General features: G+C 37.2%; 4 protein-coding genes and 1 long non-coding RNA gene across 6 annotated transcripts; 4 read left to right on the forward strand and 1 right to left on the reverse strand.

The window, feature by feature from the left end:
• Positions 1–584: 584 nt before the first annotated feature.
• Positions 585–4,082, forward strand: LOC106408032. Its single transcript, XM_022718766.2, has 2 exons — positions 585–2,422; positions 2,547–4,082. Exons 1-2 carry the CDS (start codon positions 2,390–2,392, stop codon positions 3,090–3,092), a joined length of 579 nt encoding a protein of 192 aa, XP_022574487.2. The 5' UTR covers positions 585–2,389; the 3' UTR covers positions 3,093–4,082.
• On the forward strand, positions 3,419–4,921 carry LOC106392670 (putative nuclease HARBI1). The gene is made up of 3 exons (XM_013848865.2): positions 3,419–3,430; positions 3,532–3,930; positions 4,118–4,921. The coding sequence occupies exons 1-3, from the start codon at positions 3,419–3,421 to the stop codon at positions 4,919–4,921; spliced, it is 1,215 nt and encodes a 404-aa protein (XP_013704319.2).
• Positions 4,922–8,920: 3,999 nt separating this feature from the next.
• LOC106396265 (growth-regulating factor 3-like) lies at positions 8,921–11,824 on the forward strand. The gene is made up of 4 exons (XM_013836607.3): positions 8,921–9,437; positions 9,539–9,730; positions 10,094–10,439; positions 11,301–11,824. Exons 1-4 carry the CDS (start codon positions 9,224–9,226, stop codon positions 11,725–11,727), a joined length of 1,179 nt encoding a protein of 392 aa, XP_013692061.2. The 5' UTR covers positions 8,921–9,223; the 3' UTR covers positions 11,728–11,824.
• Positions 11,825–11,826: 2 nt separating this feature from the next.
• LOC106396264 (1,4-alpha-glucan-branching enzyme 2-1, chloroplastic/amyloplastic) lies at positions 11,827–17,348 on the reverse strand. The gene is made up of 18 exons (XM_013836604.3): positions 17,125–17,348; positions 16,877–17,001; positions 16,096–16,319; positions 15,809–15,907; positions 15,611–15,653; positions 15,292–15,351; positions 15,059–15,139; positions 14,644–14,760; positions 14,362–14,445; positions 14,138–14,259; positions 13,902–14,021; positions 13,666–13,795; positions 13,471–13,581; positions 13,249–13,377; positions 13,069–13,172; positions 12,853–12,997; positions 12,232–12,789; positions 11,827–12,154 (listed from the first exon to the last, which is right to left on the reverse strand). The coding sequence occupies exons 1-18, from the start codon at positions 17,261–17,263 to the stop codon at positions 12,020–12,022; spliced, it is 2,526 nt and encodes an 841-aa protein (XP_013692058.2). The 5' UTR covers positions 17,264–17,348; the 3' UTR covers positions 11,827–12,019.
• A 225-nt stretch (positions 17,349–17,573) lies between these two features.
• On the forward strand, positions 17,574–19,204 carry LOC106396266. Of its 2 annotated transcripts, XR_001279458.3 has the most exons (5): positions 17,574–17,858; positions 18,169–18,237; positions 18,339–18,445; positions 18,677–18,815; positions 18,895–19,204. It is a non-coding gene; the product is annotated as an uncharacterized LOC106396266 (long non-coding RNA). The 2 variants fall into 2 exon arrangements; XR_007322406.1 differs by lacking the exon at positions 17,574–17,858 and having other exon boundaries at positions 17,937–18,237.
• Positions 19,205–19,275: the final 71 nt, after the last annotated feature.

Genomic DNA, 19,275 nt, shown 5'->3' on the forward strand with positions numbered 1-19,275 from the left:
AGCATGACATAAAAAAATAAAAAAATAAAAAAATAAAAATAAACAAACTTCCCCTGCCGAACGTAAAAAGAGAAAAGCTACTCTCCCACCAACTTTTAATATGTCACGATTTGTTTTACGCAATGAAACTTATCGGTTTGTCATATTATTATTTACTGGTTTTTTAACAGATATCGTAAGAACGAGAACATGTAACAAACGCCAATGAAGAGGATATAATAAAAGATTAGAAAACAAACACCAGTGAAAGTGAGTGGGACATTTATTTGGTGTGCGAGTGAAGTGTTATTAAAGACTTATGAGGTCAGTAATGTAAAAAATAGAGAAACGAGAGGGTAAATGACTAAATGTGAAAAAGAGACGTACTATGAGTAGTCAAATCAAAGATGAATCACACAAAAGCTAAATAACCCTTACCACCCACTTGTTACAACTCACTTTTATGCTTTTACCACTTCTGACACAGCCAACTGGTTCTCTTTACTCATTATTACCTCTCTCTCTCTCTCTCTCTCTTCACTCCATTGAGTGGTGAATTTTTATTGAGCTGAACCGATTATAAAACCTCCAAATCAACCCCCAAAAGAACTTGAATTGAATAAAAAAATGAATAGAAAACAAATTCAAACCGTTGACAAACAAAAAATTAAACCAAAACTTCTGCAATTTCTTTTCCTACAATGTTGGTGGTTCTCCATGTTCGTTTCTTCATTCAACTGAATCATTTGGCTGAAGCTGAGCGCATTGTTCGTTTGGACACAAAAAACATCACTCATTCGAATGGATCAGTTGAATGATTTTCGAAAATTAGGTTGGATGGAGATGGTTCAGTTGAATGAACCGAAACGAAGCAGTTAGTTGGAGATGATTCAGTCGAAATATCCAAATGTCGATTTTGCCCTTGAAAAAACTCAAATATTACAAACCTAATTTCATTTTTTTTATCCGTCGTAGCTTTCTCTCTGCGACAAACTCAAATCTCAGTTTCTCTCTAGCCACCATGAAAGGAGCTTGAAGCTCTCACCTCACCATCGCTCTCTCTCTCTCTCTCTCTCTCTCTCTCTCTCTCTCCGTCTCTCTCTCTCTCTCTCTCCGTCTCTCTCTCTCTCGTCCTCTCTCTCTAGCCACCATGAAAGGAGCTTGAAGCTCTCACCTCACCGTCGCTCTCTCTCTCTCTCTCTCGCCGTCTCTCTATCTCTTGTCCTCTCTCTCTCGCCGTCTCTTTTTCGCCGTCTCTCTCGCCGTCTCTTTCTCGCCGTCTATCTCGTCGTCTCGTCATCTCTCTCACCGGTTTGATCTTCTTCTTCGTAGATCTACGCTTATATGTTTGAATTCGTTTATGGGTTTGCTTCTGTTTATGTTATGTATTGATTTTCCTTTTGAAATTGTCATGGGTTTATGCTTGAGAATGTGTTGAAATACTGATGGGTTTGCTTGGTTTGATTACATAAGTATGCTTCAAGTTTCTTGTTAGCTTAGCTTATCTCACTAGTAGCTTGTGAAATCTCATAGCTTGTGAATTATTTTATGGTATATGTTCTGCTTGTATTCATAAAGCAACATTGTGTTTTATGCTCTAATGAACTTGGTGGGTTTGCTGGATATTCATGGGTTTGCTGTGAGGAGTGTTCGTTAGGATTTATAAACATATATTTAGCTCTTGTTTCATAGGATTTATAAACATATCTTTAGCTCTCGTTTGGTCATGTGTTTTTGATAAACATATCTTTACGTATGTGTCTTAGAATGTTGTGTGCCTTATGGGTCTCTTGAGTTTAATGGTCGATCTTCAGTTCAATTCTTAGTTCATATTATGTGTGGTTTTCAATCACAGCATCTCTTGTGTGTTTATGTGCTCAAGAAACATTGACATTGATGAGGAAACTCTTTATCTGGCAGGTTGTTTCTTGCAGTTTACTTGGATTGCAATGACATCTGTCCCTAGTACTGATGTGAGTATATTTTAAATATTTGTATGCTTGTTGAATGCTTCTCTTAGTTTAGTTTAGTCTCTGGTATTGAATATTTGAATGGTTCTCTTAGTTTAGTTTAGTCTCTGGCATTGAATATTTGAATGGTTCTCTTAGTTTAGTTTAGTCTCTGGTATTGAATATTTGAATGTTAGTCCCTGGCATGGACTGATGAGCAAACCCGGTTCTACCTCAAACTGAGAGTTGAGGAGAAGCTGAAAGGAAATGAAAGAAAAGGAAATCTTAATGAAGTTGGGAGACAGTCCATTATCGACAAGTTTTATGAAGCTTATGGGGAAAGACACGTTTGGAGAAAATTTGGGATCAAGCACACTACTTGCAAAACTCAGTATGCAAGGTTCAAACGGTTGATCAACAAGAGGACCGGACTTGGCTATGATGCAAATGGGTACGTAGACATGTTTGATGACTGGTGGGATCAACTTTTTAAGGTACAATCTTTGCTTGCTTGTTTATGTTAAGTGATGTATGTCTGTTGTTGCTGTCTCCTCATGTGATGTCTGTCTGTTATTGCTGTCTCCTCATGTGATGTCTGTCTGTTGTTGTGGTTTTTAGGAATTCCCATCAGCTAGAAAGCTTAAAGAGAATCCACTAGCAAATGTTGACTTGTTGGAGAATGTGTTTGGAGCGGTTCATGTAAGTGGAGGTGAAGGATGGACTGCTCAGCAAGGCGAAGACTCTTTGGATAAGCAAGGCGACAATAATGATGGTGATGCTGAAGACACTGATGTGGATCAAGTTCCTCCTACTCAAGATATCAGTGCTCCAGCTGAATCAAGAACTGTTGGCCCTTCATCCAGTAGAACAAAAGCTAACAGGAAGAGATCAAGGGCTGCTCAAGTAGGACAGGCTGTAGTAGATTGTCTTTCTGACAAGAACAAGATGATAGGGAACCACCCTGAGTTCAGTTGCAACCAGCTTACAGCTATGGAAGCTTTACACTCACTGTCTGCTATCAGGCACTGGTCTCCTTTGTACAAGGCAGCCATCGATCATCTCAAGCATGACCCTACCAATCGTCAGACCTTCTTGTTCTATAAAGATGATGAGGACAAGGTTCTCTACTTGGAGTATGCTACTGGTGAAAGTAGAGATGCTTGAAGACTATGTTATGCTTGTGTTTCTGTTTGTGTTTTGTATGAACTCTAGTGTTCTTTTGGTTTGTGTTTGTTATCTTCAAAACTCTACTGTTCTTTTGGTTTGTGTTTGTTATGAGAATCAGCTTTTGGTTTGTGTTTGTTATGTTCAAAACTCTACTGTTCTTTTGGTTTGTGTTTGTTATGTTCAAAACTCTACTGTTCTGTTTGTGTTTTGTATGAACTTTTGTTTGGAGTGCAATGGTTCTCACCTTTGGTGAACCATTTGGTTTTGATATTTCAGGTTTGGTGAAGTAGAGGATACAGTTTGGTGAAGTAGAGGAAGTCGAGATGGACAGTAACGTAAGTCTAATATCTGTTACTAAATTCTAATATCTAATATCTGTGTATAAACCTGTTACTAAATTCTAATATCTGTTACTAAATTCTTTGTGTATTTGCAGAGCATATTAAGACTTTTAATTGAGGATGATGAGTTAGATTTGTTATTTGATGAGAATCAGTACATGTGTGCTCTTTTGGAGGAGATGTGTGGAGCAACAGAAGCTGATGCTGATAGGCAATTAGTCAGGACAAACCGAGGTGAAGGTTGGCGACGTGTGCAACGTTTTATGAACGGGTCTGAGGTACAATGCTATGAGATTCTACGCATGAACCATGAAACATTTAAGAGTTTGTGTAAGGTGCTATCAGAAAAGTATGGGTTAAAGGAGACTCACAATGTTTACGTTGAGGAGAGTGTTGCAATGTTCTTAGAGACGGTCGGACAAGACGCAACTGTACGGGCTATATCAGAGCATTATCAGCATTCAACTGACACTGTGAAAAAGAAGTTAGAACATGTATTAAGTTCTCTCTTGAAGCTTGGTGTTTGTTCAAATCCTATAGTTCTTATTAATATGAACAGAACACCAACGTTATTATGGGATTTGATAAAGAGTGGCCTTGTTCTTATTAATATGGTGTTTGTTGTTGTAGGCGCCTTGTTCTAGAATTGCATTTTAACGTTGGTATTATGTTCTGTTACAGGTATTAAGTTCTCTCTTGAAGCTTGCATCAAACATTGTGAAATCGACTAGGAATGAGTTTGCAACTGCTAGTCCTTTTCTAGAAGGTAAACCACAGTATTGGTCTTACTTTAAGAACTGCATAGGTGCTTTAGATGGAACTCATATTGCTGTTCGTCCACCATCTGGGAATAGTGAGCCATTTAGAGGTAGAAAAGGTGAACCAACCATGAATGTGCTGGCTATTTGTAATTTGAACATGAGGTTCATCTACGCTTATGTTGGAGTTCCCGGGAGAGCACATGACACGAAGGTGCTAACATACTGTGCTACTGAAGAAGCTTCTTTTCCTCACCCACCAGCTGGAAAATACTACTTGGTCGACTCAGGTTACCCAATCAGAACTGGTTACTTAGGTCCTCATCGCAAGACTAGATACCATATAGATCAGTTCAACAGAGGAGGTCCACCATTAAACACTAGGGAATTGTTCAACCGCAAGCACTCCGGTTTAAGATCAATGATTGAGAGGACTTTTGGTGTTTGGAAAGCCAAGTGGAGAGTTTTAGACAGAAAGCATCCCAAGTATGAGTTGAAGAAATGGATAAAGATTGTGACAGCAACCATGGCCCTCCACAACTTTATTCGAGATTCACAACATGGAGATACTGATTTTTCTTATTGGGAAGGAGTGGAATCATATGAACAGCATGGTGATGATCAAGAAGAGCATGTTGGATACATTCCGCAGGGTGATAGACTGATGGAGAGCGTGCGTCACTGTATTACTATGGAGATGGCAAGAGGAACTAGACTTCCATACTAGACATTTTTTAAATTTCAGTTTTATAAACATTATTGTTGGCATTTGAATATCTACTTTATTTGAATATCTACTTTGAACTGTTTGAAAGTTTATTAAAATTTGAATATCTACTTAGAGTTGTTTGAAAGTTTATTAAAAAATTATTAAAATTTGAGTCTATTTTATAAATAAAGTTATATGAAATTTATATGAAATAAAAATTTATAAATGTCAAAATGCTAATTTTAAAATAATTTCAGTGTAAATATATTTTAGAATGAATAACAAAATTTTATGTAGTTAAAATTGATATCAAATATATGATTAAATTAAAACATGGGTATATATGTAATTTGGTTATTAAACTCATTTGAATGATTCATCTAAATGGAGAAACAAACATAAAATTCATTCAAATGGTCATTCAAATGACTTATCCAAATGGAGAAACAAACATGACCAAAAATTTGAATGGATCATTTAGATGGAGCACATAAATGGATCAGATGAATGGATTCATCTAGATGAAGAAACAAACAGAGCCTAAAAATGGCAACTACGTAGAGACTAGCTGTTTTTTTTTTGTTGGACTGCATAAAGAGTAACTCATGACATATTTCAAATAGGAGCCAACGGCTAACAAAACAATTAAACAAATATTGATTTTTGTTATGATTCACTCCGAACTCAATGCTATCTCTGTATCTTCGAGATCATATAGCGTAGTGTGAAGTATTCCTATTAATGTTCATCGATAGATAATTACAAAATATATCAACTTGTTAACAAGTAATTTGGTTGCCCAAAATATAATTTCAGTGGCTTTACATTACGGAGATGCATGCTTGGATCCGCAGCAAAATTATTAAGTTGGTTACGTAAACTACGTACCATGGCCATGTAAATTTTTTTTTGGTCATGTTGGTACTACTGAATGGCCATGTTATATGACATGGAAAGATGGTCTAAACAAACGATCAGTCATTCTGTAAGTGGAAACTGAAGACTGGGTAACACCAAGTATTTGCAGGACGTGAAAATCACATTCGTAGGTTTGCTAGCTATTCAGTATAACCAACATCTTTTATATAAATGACACATACATTCAATCGTTTAAAAGATCCATAAAATTTTAACATGCGTACTCCTTTTCTAGTTGATTTCACAAGCCACAATTTTTTTTCCTACAAATTCTGTAAATTCAATTTTTTCCAGCCAATTCTTATTGTGCGTACCAAGGGCATTTAGCTCATTAATATATGACGGTTTGTACATATGAATTAGGTCAAAGCTGAACGTTGAATATAAGAAATTATTTTGTTACTTTTATCAATAAGAGAACCTCTTTACAGATTCAAGATACTTAGGCCCCCTGTAAAAAAAAAAAGTCTAGAGAAAAATGAAAGGCGATAAGAAAACCCTAATAGCCGTCGTCAATTTTGGCTTGGAAGAGGGGCGGATTCCGGTGATTCGTTGCCGTGAGAGTCTTCTCCTCCTCCTCTTAATATTATTATTTTGTATGTATTTCTGTTACCCACCTCTGTTTCTCTTCTTATTCGCACACCGTCAAGATGCGAGCTACTCTGGATTTCCATGGATTCTCTGGTGGATTTACAACGGTGAGACAGTTCTTGTCATGTCGCTGGAGTAGCAACAAGATGATGCAAGGAGTCAGGAAGGAGGGGCTTCATATGAGAGTAATTTCGATCCGGTAATATTGTGTCTTGTCTTCGGTTTAGCTTATCTGTCAATCGCTCTATCCTGCGGTTTAGATCTTCATTGTTCCGGGATGGGTTAGTTCTGTGGCTTGAGGGCGAGTGGAGGTGTGTGGAGAATATCTCCTTCGTGTGGTGGTGTTGAATCGTTGGGTTTCAAAGGTTCAGATATGCTCTGATGCTCCTCTCTATCTTGGCTCCTCTCCTCTGTTTTGCCTACTTGTCTACTCAACGGAGAGGTTATATCCTCTGAATCCTTGTTTACCTTATAGATTTGTTGATTTAGTCTCTTCTCAGCATCGGTACGGTAGTGGCGTTAATGGCGAGTTCGTGAACAGAACCGATTTAGCATCCTTGTTGTGAAGAAGTTGGTTGGTGTCACCTCTCCATTTCCACCCAGTGTTTAATAGTATAATCAATTGACGGAAAAAAAACCTCTTTACAGATTCTGTATGTTTTTAACACGGCAGAGTGGGACAATAGCAGTTCTTACATTTAGGCAGAAGAACTGTTTTTGTATTGCCATTTACATTTTTTTAAAAAATTTAAAAGTAAGAAGTAGGAGAACTGCATATATGCTACATTTTTTTTGTCTTTTTCTGCATAAATGCAGTTCATCTGCCTACATTACTATCCACCCCATTTTTGATGTTGTAGGATTTTGTTCTGCCTTCTTTTTAGCTAATAAATATTTTTTTAAATGAATTAATTCTACAATTATTTATTTATTATATATTACTGAAACACTTACTAGTACTTATTTCCTATTTTGTTGTGCGCATCTACTTTTCTCACGTAAGGTAAGTTTTCTTTTTGTTATATTTTGTAATATATTTATTATTTATTATAAAATATAATATATTTAATTGCAAAGTGTTGTAAGTTTAGAAAAAAAAGAGTTGTAGCGTGATGTATTGTGTTTTTTGATCGTGGTGCTATGCTGTGTCTCATTCTTTTTTGTTATGCATAAGGGAAAAAAAAAGTATATATAAGAGTATATTTATTTAAGAATGATAAATAAATATAAATATAAGAGTATATTTATTTAAGAAAAAAATATTAAAGATATTATTAAGATATTATTTCTAAATTAATCATTTATAAATTAATATGATTTTCTGTTATAAACATGAATATTGAAATAAACTAATGAACTATTTTTTTTATAAAGTTAGTTTATCATATAAATTTTAATTGTTATTATAATTATATTTATAATTATACATATATAAATTATATTTTCATGTTATGCATATAAATATAGTTAAAAATTTACAAAAAGTTGTAAGCATGTAATAAAAGTTGTTATAATACACCTAGCATTAGAGATAATATTGCATATATGTTATGGGCAAATCAAAGTATTTTTTATTAACTATTTTATCTTTGTTTATGTATTGTTTATATATTATGTTTTTGATATTTTAGTGTAATTTTTATTGTTTAAATATATGATCTGTATTTTTGAACTGCTTTTGCCGTTCATAATTTATAAAATTATTTGTCTTACTTGATCTATATCTTTTCTGCATGATCCGCTTGATCTGCAAGATACGTTTGATTTGTCCTCCTTGGACTGTTTTTACCGAACTTAACTATTAAAGAGTTTTGTGACTTTTATTCTGCTAAAGAGATTAGGTTTCTGACAATTCTGTTTATCTCCCATTGGCCGGCCATTAACCCCATGAAGTAATTATTTTTATATAATACCATGTTTTTAGAATTTTCAACCGACTCCACTAACTGTTCAACGGATTCCACTGAAATAATGTTACAGTCTAGAGAGAGCTTAGTCTATAGATAAGAATAGAAGATATGGACGACAGTACACAATTTGAAGGTCAAACACAGAGAAATAGGAGAGAGGGAGAGAGAGAGGGAGAGAGAGAGAGTTGAGAGTACATTTCAGTTCCGTATATGATTAAATAAGAATTTAACGAACTTTACTAACTCAAATTTAAAGTAATGTTCGCTTTGTCACCAAATGCAAATTGTATCAGGAAGTAACTCACTCATTAAATAATCTTTCAAACGAATCACTTCTGTAATAAGGACTCTATTATTTTGTCACCAATTAAAATATCTCTTCGCAGCAGGCTTTATGTTTTCTCAGTAAACTAATTAAGAGAGCTAATCATTTAAAAAATGTTGATAGTATGCAAGTGATATTTCCAAGGCAGCTAGACAGAAAAACTCCAGGTTATTACCTCTCCATCTTCATCTTGCAGAGAGTGTTCTTTCTGGGTTTCCTGACTTTTTTAATAATATATTATTGATATTAAATTATTAATACAGAAAACCATTCTTTTAATAATCTTGAGATTAATGAAGATTTGTGAACCCAATTAATACTGGTTTTTACTGTATAGTTTCCTCCCCATCTGTCTTGTCTCACTGTCTTTTTCCCCCCTAATAAAAACCTCTTTCCTCCTTCTCTGTCTACTCTATCTTTCTGACTGCAAAGAACAAAGCTTTTTTTCTAAGAGGGCAAAAAGGTTTGTTCTTTTCTTCTTTTGCTCTTCACAACGCGAACAATACTTTGTTCTTGTTTCCCATTGCTATAAAAACTAGACCCTGAAAACAAACACAAAAAGGTTCTCTCTCTCCAATGGATTTGCAACTGAAGCAATGGAGAAGCCAGCAGCAGCAGCAGCAGCAGACAGAGTCAGAAGACCAACCTTCTGCAGCTAAGATACCAAAACATGTCTTTGATCAGATTCAGTCCCAAACTGCAACTTCTACTGCTCTTCCACTCTTTTCCCCTGAGCCTACCGCTTCTAAACTATCCTCCCTGTCTCAAGATTCTTCTTCCAGGTTCCCCAGTGAGTCTTTCTACAACTCAGAGATGGACTGTTCACTCATTATAGATATGTGTTGTAGATTTTGATGTGGGTTTTGTCTTCTTTTTTTTGTTTGTTTGTAGAGATTGGGAGCTTTTTTAGCTGGGCACAGTGGCAAGAGCTTGAACTACAGGCACTGATCTACAGGTACATGTTGGCTGGAGCTGCTGTTCCACAAGAGCTTCTTCTACCCATCAAGAAAAGTCTTCTCCATCTATCTCCTTCCTACTTTCTTCACCACCCTCTTCAACACCTCCCTCACTACCAGCCTGCTTGTGAGTCCATATCTCTCTCTCCCTTATTAGTTTCATTCCCTCAAGAGAATATGCTTCTTTTTTTTATTGTTAATAATTATTTCTTCTTGTTTGAAGAGAAACTTTAATCTATTTTATAAATGGGATGCATGGGCTCTGTGCTTGTTGTTGTTGAAGTTGTGTTCCCAAGATCCAGACTTTGGATTTAGTATTATCTTGTTTTTGCAAATCTTGAAGAACCATGTGATGGGTTCTTGCTTTTGTCTAATTTAGTTTAAAATACTGTATTGGAAACCTAACATCTATGATTGAAATGAAAGTTTTATAGTTTATAGGATCTCTGTTTCTTGATTTTGATATGTGATATGAACTGGAAAAACATAGGGTATATGGGGAAGGGGGCGATGGATCCTGAGCCAGGGAGATGCAGGAGGACGGATGGTAAGAAGTGGAGATGTTCAAGGGACGCCTTCCCTGGCCACAAGTATTGCGAGCGCCACATGCACCGTGGCCGCAACCGTTCAAGAAAGCCTGTGGAAACTCCTACCGTCAATGCCACTACCTCAACTCCCATTGCTCCCGCTTCAGCACCCGCCGCAACAACATCTTTGTTTGCTTTTGGCGGTGGTGAGGAAGTGGGTCAAGGAGGAGGATCTTCTTGTTTCTTCTTCTCTGGTTCTGGTTCTGGTTCATCCAATTCTTCATCTGAACTTCTCCACCTTAGTCAAAGGTAATAAAAAAAGACACTTGTGTTTGTTCTTTGTCTGTTTTAGATGTTGTTCTTGTTGGTCAAAACATTAAACACATTAACTTTTCTTTCTTCAGTTTCAAGTCAATAAGACTGGTTGAGACTTGAACAATTGTTTTTTTGACTAATAATGAGACGAAATTTATCCAAATCTTCAGTTTATTTTTCACCTTAAAGATTTAGAGGAAAGCAATTCTGATATTTGATAACTATGAAACTGATGATGTACATCACACTACTTTGGGGTAACATAACACATAAGTGAAGCAATATTTTGGAGAGAGGGGTAGTGTTGGAAACTGAGAGACACATCCTTATCATTTTAAGGGTTCTTTTGTTTGTTTTCTTTGTGAAGAAAAATATCTACTACTAAGAGATAATAATGATAACACTGGATTTGATAGAATCTGTTTTTTTTTTCTTCTATAAACTAAGGTGTGAAATTTTTCAAACAGAGAAATAGAAGAGAGAGAGTTTGATACAGTAGTGAAATGGTAGGACCTTAGTGAAAGCTGACCCATAAATGTCTCATATCTTGCAGAGAAGTTAAAGCTTTTAGATTCTTCTGCACCCACCTCCCCTATCCACACACACAAATCACATGCTACATAACTCATTAATAACAATAATCTAATCTGTCAATTATTCAATTCTAAAAACATGCATTAAAAGGTGCTTTTAGAGCTTAAACAGTATAAAGTGTTTAAAACTATGTTGCTGAGCCTAATTCTGGAATCTCTTTTGACTATTTTTTTTTTTTGCTTTGTATTCTGTTTTTCTATATGGGGTTGATTGTTTTCACCTACTGTGACTCGAATGATGAGATGTGGATTCTGTTAACAGTTCGGAGTTGAGGCAAGGAAGCAACAACAGCAACAACAAGAGGCCATACGAATCCCATAATGGATTTGGCAACAACATATCAGAGGGAGGACACACTTTGAGGCACTTCTTTGACGACTGGCCTCGTTCCGAAGCCGACAATAGTTCAACCCCCATGAGCTCAACCACCTGTCTCTCCATCTCCATGCCCGTAAACTCTTCCTCGGACGTCTCTCTAAAGCTGTCTACAGGCAACGAAGAGGAGGAAGCTAGGAGCAACAACAACGGGAGGGACCAGCAAAACATGAGCTGGTGGAGCGGTGGAGTGTCACTTCCCAACCACCACCACATGGGGGGACCATTGGCCGAAGCCCTGAGATCTTCCTCATCGTCTTCCCCAACCAGTGTTCTCCATCAGCTCGGTGTCTCCACACAAGCCTTTCATTGAACAGTCTAAAACCAACACAGCATTGCAGTTTTTCTACTGTTTTGTTTTTATATTCAGATTTTGAAGGTTTTTATGTTACAGTTCTGAGTTCTCTGCAGATTTTCCTCTCAAATATTTATCTTTTTGGAACTAAGCAAGTGTTCATATCACTAATTACAATCTGTGATGAAGCATATATAAGCTACTTTTAAAAGTTATTATAATACTGCAAGAAACTAAAGGAGATAAGAAATAAATCTTCGTATTACAAAGAAGCTTACAGTAGGCAAACTCAGTCGTTCTTCTCTTACTCCTAAACATCGTCAGGCACAAGGCCTATGGGCACCAGAGACGAATCTTCATTACCATCTACTGCAGCATAAACTACAGCAGTTCTGCACGGTGAATACACCATGAGGGAGCAAGGCCTGTCGTCGTACCTTCCATCCTGCATAGCAAATTGTCAGTTTCTTTTTTATTGAAAATGAGTTTTATCTTTCGTTCTTGTTTAGTTAATGTTCTTACAGAGGTGAAGAACTCAGCGGAGTCATCTAGCCGATTGAATCCACCGAATAAAGAATCATCCGAGTCCACAACTATCTTGTACTTTCCGGGAACAGAGCAACCAATACGGTAGTCAGAGTAGCTGTTGGTCCAATGGAAGTTGAAGACAAACACCAAGTTACCCTTCTCAAACACAATGACTCTGTCTCCTTCATCCTTGCGAGATATGTACTGATGCTCCGAAGTCATGAAACCATACTTCTCCTCGAGGTGTTGCATCGCCCGATCAAACTCTTGCAGTCCATGGTACCTAAGATACTCTGCATCTCCAAGATCAAACCTGCGCCGGCATTTATCGTAACTACCGTTGTTCCCCGGGATGACTCTGCCATCAGGAAGGTGCTGGTCAGTCCTCGGGAAGTCGATCCATTCAGGGTGTCCGAACTCGTTCCCCATGAAGTTGAGGTATCCTTCTCCACCTAGTCCCATCGTAATGAGCCGTATCATTTTGTGTAAGGCGATCCCGCGGTCTACACGTGGTGTGGCCTGTTTGTCCACCGCCATGAAATCATACATGTCCTACAAAACAGTAAGATGTTTAGTTATGGTGTTAGCAGAGTGATATAGTAGCGAGATTGGTACCTTGTCCATGAGCCAGAACGCAATCGTTTTGTCTCCAACAAGGGCTTGATCATGACTTTCCGCATAGACGACACATTTCTCCCCCCACCTTCTGTTGGTAAGCGTGAAAACTATATCACCAACCTGCCACTCCTCGTCTCTCTTCCTACAGAATATTACAACACAAGAAATCAGATCGATTTGATTCATTCTTGCGAAGAAGTCCTGAGGACATACTTGAGAAGCTCAATCCATTTATCAGCCACTGCCATGTGCAGACGGTAGTCAAAACCCACACCACCGTCTTGGACAGGAATACAAAAGGCTGGCATCCCGCTAACCTGTAACGAGAGAATGCAAGAGAGGTTTCAGGGATAATTTAGTTTTCACACTTAAACGTAAGTGCATAAGACTTACATCTTCGCCGACAACAATAGCCTCAGGGTATAGCCCATGAATCATATCATTCACCAGCATTAGATAGACCACAGCGTCAACATCGGTAGAATATCCAAAGTATTCATTGTAATTTCCAGTAAATTCGACCTGCCACAAACAAGAGCAGTTAGCTTGCCGAAAGTACCGACACTGATGTAATGGATAGTTACTATAATATATGATGCCATGCAAAAGTATCACCTGAAGTCCATGATGAGTGTACATCATGGAAGTCACGCCATCAAATCTGAACCCATCAAACTTGTATTCTTCCAGCCACCATCTCGCGTTGGACAGAAGGTATCGAAGCACCTAAATTGCAGTATCACAAGGAAAATAAATTAATTCAGAGGCAGACTCATATCAATATTGCAGTATCACTCTAGAGAGGGATACCTCCCAGCTTCCGTAATTGAAAAGACGAGAATCCCACATCCAATGGTAACCCCGCGATCCAGAGTGGAAATACTGACCATCAGTGCCATCAAACATGTTCAGACCATCCAATGTGTTTTTTGATGCATGGCTGGTTTAATTTAAGACAATGGTGATTATCCATTTTTAATTGATTTCGCGACAAAACTATCTGATGTAAGATGACTCTGGAGAAAGTGTTAACGAGAGGACAATACCTGTGCACAATATCCATCAGAACAACCAGACCCAGCTCATGAGCTTTGTCTATCAAAGATTTAAGGTCATCAGGTGTTCCAAAGCGGCTGCTAGGAGCGAAAAAGTTTGTCACATGATACCTGCATTGCACGTAGAGAAGTTACATTCTCATTCATCAGCTGAAGAAAAGGTTATATCACAGGAATGCGTTGGATGATAGGTAAATAGACAAGTAATATCTCGGATAGAAAGATACCCAAAGCTGGCATAATAGGAATGCTCTTGAATGGCCATTATCTGAACTGCATTATAGCCTAGCTTTTTTATGCGAGGAAGTACATCATCTCTAAAGTTAGCATATGTATTTATCATTGGTTCCTGCAGATAAAATATAACATTACCCATTACCTATAACATTAATATTTATTTTAATACTTATTGTAGTGATTATCATTCCAAGAAAAGAGGAAAGGAACGGACCGTGCTACTCATTCCAACATGTGATTCATATATACGCAGTGATGTGGGCTTCCTTGGACGAGGATGTTTGAATACATATTTGTCCTGAAACAATGGAGCACTCTTTAGGCCTTCGCGAAATCACAGGACCAGAAAAAAAACGAGAAATATATCAAACCACATATATACACGTTATGAGTTAAATACTAAATATAATGTTCTTTTTTGAACATCTACAACTTGAAGAGTTTAGATCATCTCTACAAAAACACTAAAGGACATGAGAAGGGTATTGGTTTGTACCTCCTCAGCAGGGTCATAATATACTCCATCGTATGGGATCTCCCCTGGTGCCTGGACAGAGTACTTGATCCAAGCTGGAATGGAGTCTTTAATACCAGATGGGGTATCCATGCGAATCTACCAACGCATGAAATAAAATAAAAGTTATGGAAAAGAGTTACAAAGCTGAAACTGTGTATGCTACTCCAAAAGGATACATGTAGCACACTACTAATTCTCTTCCAATATATATATATTCGCATGAGATCATTGGAAATGCACTAAAAGTCATAAAGCTGTCTAGTTGTCTGTTGTAAATAAGATGTTTTTTCTATATTTTCTCACAACTGCAAGTAAATGTGTAGCAGCAGTAAGTTGTAATGGATCAAAAATGTTACACATCTGACCAGTGACTTGAAAACTATAAACATGTTACCTTCACGCGGGAGCCATGGGGAATTGCTGGCGAGCCATCTGCATTATTCGGCAGAAATATTTCCCACACACCATACTCGTTCTGCTCAAAATTTCATTGAAAAGACTGTCTCAGATCAAAATTCCAGAAAGGAACAGACCAATAACAGAGTAAAGCATGCTTCCAAAAAGACATTTTGTAGTAAAATTTAACTACTAGCTTAACTATCAGCTCAAATGGAAGTTACAGCATACCCGAGTCATGACATCAGCTTTGGAATTCCAGTTATTAAAATCACCAATCAGTGATGCTGCCTGGGAAGGAAAAATTAGCCAAACAATTTGTAAGATAAAAACAGTAATTAGAATATATTCAATGGACAAAACCGATGTCACAACAACAGGGCCCTACTCTACTTTCATTCATGAGGTGTTGCATGAGTTCCAATCCATGATTCTACTCTTTTCAGGTATGAAAAGTTGCATTTGACATACAAAGACAAATTCTGAAACTCTAATGACGGAACAATAATGAAACAAATTCTTTTAGGCTGAGAAATGAGATAAAACAAACCTTAGCTCCTGGTGCCCATTCCCGGTAAGTGATACCAGTGGCGCTAGCAAAGCAGTGAAAAATAATTAGCAACTGCAATACCAACTATCTGTAGAGTATTTACTTAACTTTTTACCGTGACTAGAGTGCTGAGAATGCAATAGTAGGAACTATTAAAGCTATTGAAACAGCACTTGGATATATTAAAATGATGTGTACCTTCGAGTGAAACCAAATATTTCATAACCGCGAGAAAATGCCTCTAGTCCACCTTCATTCTTGTCGATTTCTTCACGCAGTTTTATGTACTGTCCATATCTGCGACGGCATGCGGTGTAATTAGAATATACCAAAGAAAAGAAACACAAAGCTTTTAAGCTATGACATGAAACCATGTCCTGTCCATGAAAACTAAATCCAGAGTTTACTAGGTTGATGACGAAAACAATGATGGGAGACTTTTGACCCTTTGAAAACAAGTAAAAGGTATAGAATAGATAGTTTACCGATAATCAAGATGACCATCATAACTCTTCAACATAGGATCAATGTCATATATTTTCTTCCCATCTCCAGGAGGTGGGATCCTCCTCTGTACAACTTTTTGGTCGAGAGACTCTGACATACTTGCAGTATTTGCTTGATTACTCTTGTCTCCAGATGTTGAAAGTGCAGAAATTTGTTTTTGTCCCTCTGTCTCAGCTTTCTGAGCATCTACATCGTCATGTACCTAATAAGAAAAGGTGAGAAATGATAAATGCAAGAAACCATGTAAGTGCATTGAAAAAAGAATATCATACAAGAGTCAGACACATTTTAAGAGAGATTCATGAATATATAACAGATGCATACGTAATGGAGTAAGAAAGTTCTTGCAGCTTCTTTTTTGGTTGAATACATATAGCTTCATATGTGATAATACACAATAACTAGCAGTCAACACAGAAACGGAAACACAGAGGATGTTTGATTCATGATCCAAGAAAACCAAAAAGAACACAACTTTATGCATCGGAATATAATAAACAGAAAGCCAAGCCAAACAGAGCAGCAGGACCAAAGACATTAACATCTTAATCCAGTAAAAATGTTTTTTTTTTCTCTCACTCAAAAGTGCCATCACCCAGCAAAAACAGAACATGAAAATAGAATCTTCACGCCATCACCAAAAAAAAAAAGTTTATTCATGAAAAAGAAACAGAAAGGATAACACAATTACACACAAACCACACAGCATAGGTTTTTAACATAGTTACATAACCTAGTAGACAGACAAAAACAACAAACCTGAGTTACTTGAGAAACAGTTTCCTGAGGTTCTGCTGAAGAGCTGTCACTCTGATGGCTACCGAGATTCTCAGACGCAGTGGTAGCTATAGAAGAAGAAGATGGTTTCCGAGCAAAGATCTTACCTACACCAAATCACATTAGCAGAATCAATTTCAGTTTAAAAAAAAAAAAAAAGCTAAACACCAAATCACAGAATACAATCCACACATTGACTCCATGAGAATGGATGGATGGAGGAGGAGTACCAGAGGAGGAACGAGTGTCTTTCCTCAGAGAGAAGGAGACGGCGTTGGTTCTACTACGATCGTCGTTGAAACTTGGGAGGGACTGGTTCTTGATCGATGGGAGGTGAGGGAAACGTACGCCTGAAACCGTGTAAACCATTGCATTCAACTTTGGGAGAAGAGATAGTGAGAGGAAGCGAAGAGAAAAAGCTTTAAAGGAATAAAATCTAAAATAAGGATATAAATCAATCTATCTATCTATTATTATAAAAGAGTGTTTTACTCTCTCTTTAGAGCGCCACGTAGGCAGACACGTCAGAAAGTCAGGCTCTGAGAGAGCGACACGTGTCCACTAAGGCTACACACTGCGTTTCATTTATTCTTTCGTTTGGTAAAATTGGATTTTACGGTTTACAGTTGGGCTTTGATATCTTATTTGGGCTAATAACAAAACAATAGTTTAGCCCCATTAAGAAACAATCACCTTCTTCACGTTCTGAAACAATGGAATTCCAGGGTTTGTCGTGTTCATTATCCTCTGCTCTGATAAACTGATGAAGAGTTTCTGGAAAGTTGTGTAAGACGAATCTTGGTGCCAATCTCTGGGTCGAGCTATGTTCGTGTCGGTTTGTCTGCAATTCATCTCCTCTGAAACGTTACGGGATGCATTAACCATTCGCCTTTAACACAGCCTTCTTAACTCCCTCGCCTCATTCAATGCCTATTAGAGGTGGTGGATCTCCACCTATAAAAGGGTCAGTTTTCATCCCATGAACATTAGTCTCAAACTTCCTTCTCGCAGTTTGAACAATCCTGAAGTTTCAAACTTCCAGATGTAAAAGCATCATCTTCTCCTTATGAGTTCCAGTGGTTTCTTATGTCTCAGATATGCTATGAACGCTATTTTGATTTTTTTTTTCTGTTTTATGTTGCGTCTGTATGTGTGAATTTGCTTCTTATATAACATCATCGTCTTTTTGACTTAGGGCAGATCTCATGAGATTCTTCTTATGTGAGTTTCAGTTATCCTACTGTCACTAAAACTGAATGCTCAATTTGTTGCAGGTGTATCTTTCTCAAACACATAAGAGACATTAACCCTAGCATTTTCTCAATATTGCAGAGTACTTGGAGGTCATTCTCTTAAATTTTAACACCATTTTTAGTTTGGAATTTCTTGACGCAGCTGCATTTACACATCTCTTTTGTCTTCTTCAAATATTTGGTCGCTTCAGTGGATTTTGTAACGGATGATGTCAAATGAAGGTCAAAAGGGTTTGCTTATGTCACATTCTCTTCTAAAGGAGAAGCTGTGAAAGCTTTATGAGAGCTAAACGGACAGGTATCAAATCTCTTCTTTATTATTTTAAGTCTAGCAAGCGTTGTTCGTAAGTTCAGTATCATCTAAATCCTTTCACACAGTAACGGTCTTTTAGACAAAATAGCTTTCTCATGCTAAGTGGGGAATGTATATGATGAATATTTGTGAATTCCCTGGTGTAGCAGTGGACCATCAACTCTCTGAGCTGGTTATGTTGCATAATCTTGATGAATTTTGTTATTTTGATCACAGTTTGTAGACGGGCGGCTTTTGATTCTTAGCACAACAAGAGTTGTAAACCAGAATCGACCCTTCTTGCATATCAAAGACCCCAACACAATCCGCAGTCAATCTGCAGTCCCTGGTCTTGGTTTAGGATTCATCGATGATGGTAAGATTTGTTAACCTTGAGAGCGAGAAGATTGCATAGTGTATAATACTTACCATTGTGTTGCTAATCAACTCTTCAGGTATAGTGGTTATTGGTCAAGAATAGGTGTGCTCTCCTGATCCTTCGAATTGAGTTTCAGTGTGGAAGAACGAGAATCAACCATGGTCTCTCATGAGGTTCCATTGTCGCGCAATAGCTCATAATTCTTCTGTATTTTCAATTTGTAGAAAGTAGCTTAAAAAGTCTAAAAGATACTTGGCTTGATGATAGTAGAGTAACATGTGAGAAAATCACTATAAAAAATTGTCAACCTTTTTGTTTTTTGATCGTGAGTACAAGAATATAGAATGTGTATTAGAATATGTTATTTTTGCTTCGATTCTTTCATATTCTGACATGTGTGTATGGGTCTTCATGACCGTAACCTTTATCTTTATAAAATGAGAGAAAATTACAAAAT

This window comes from Brassica napus, chromosome C4 (genome assembly GCF_020379485.1).
Source record: "Brassica napus cultivar Da-Ae chromosome C4, Da-Ae, whole genome shotgun sequence".
Classification (NCBI taxonomy): Eukaryota; Viridiplantae; Streptophyta; class Magnoliopsida; order Brassicales; family Brassicaceae; genus Brassica; species Brassica napus.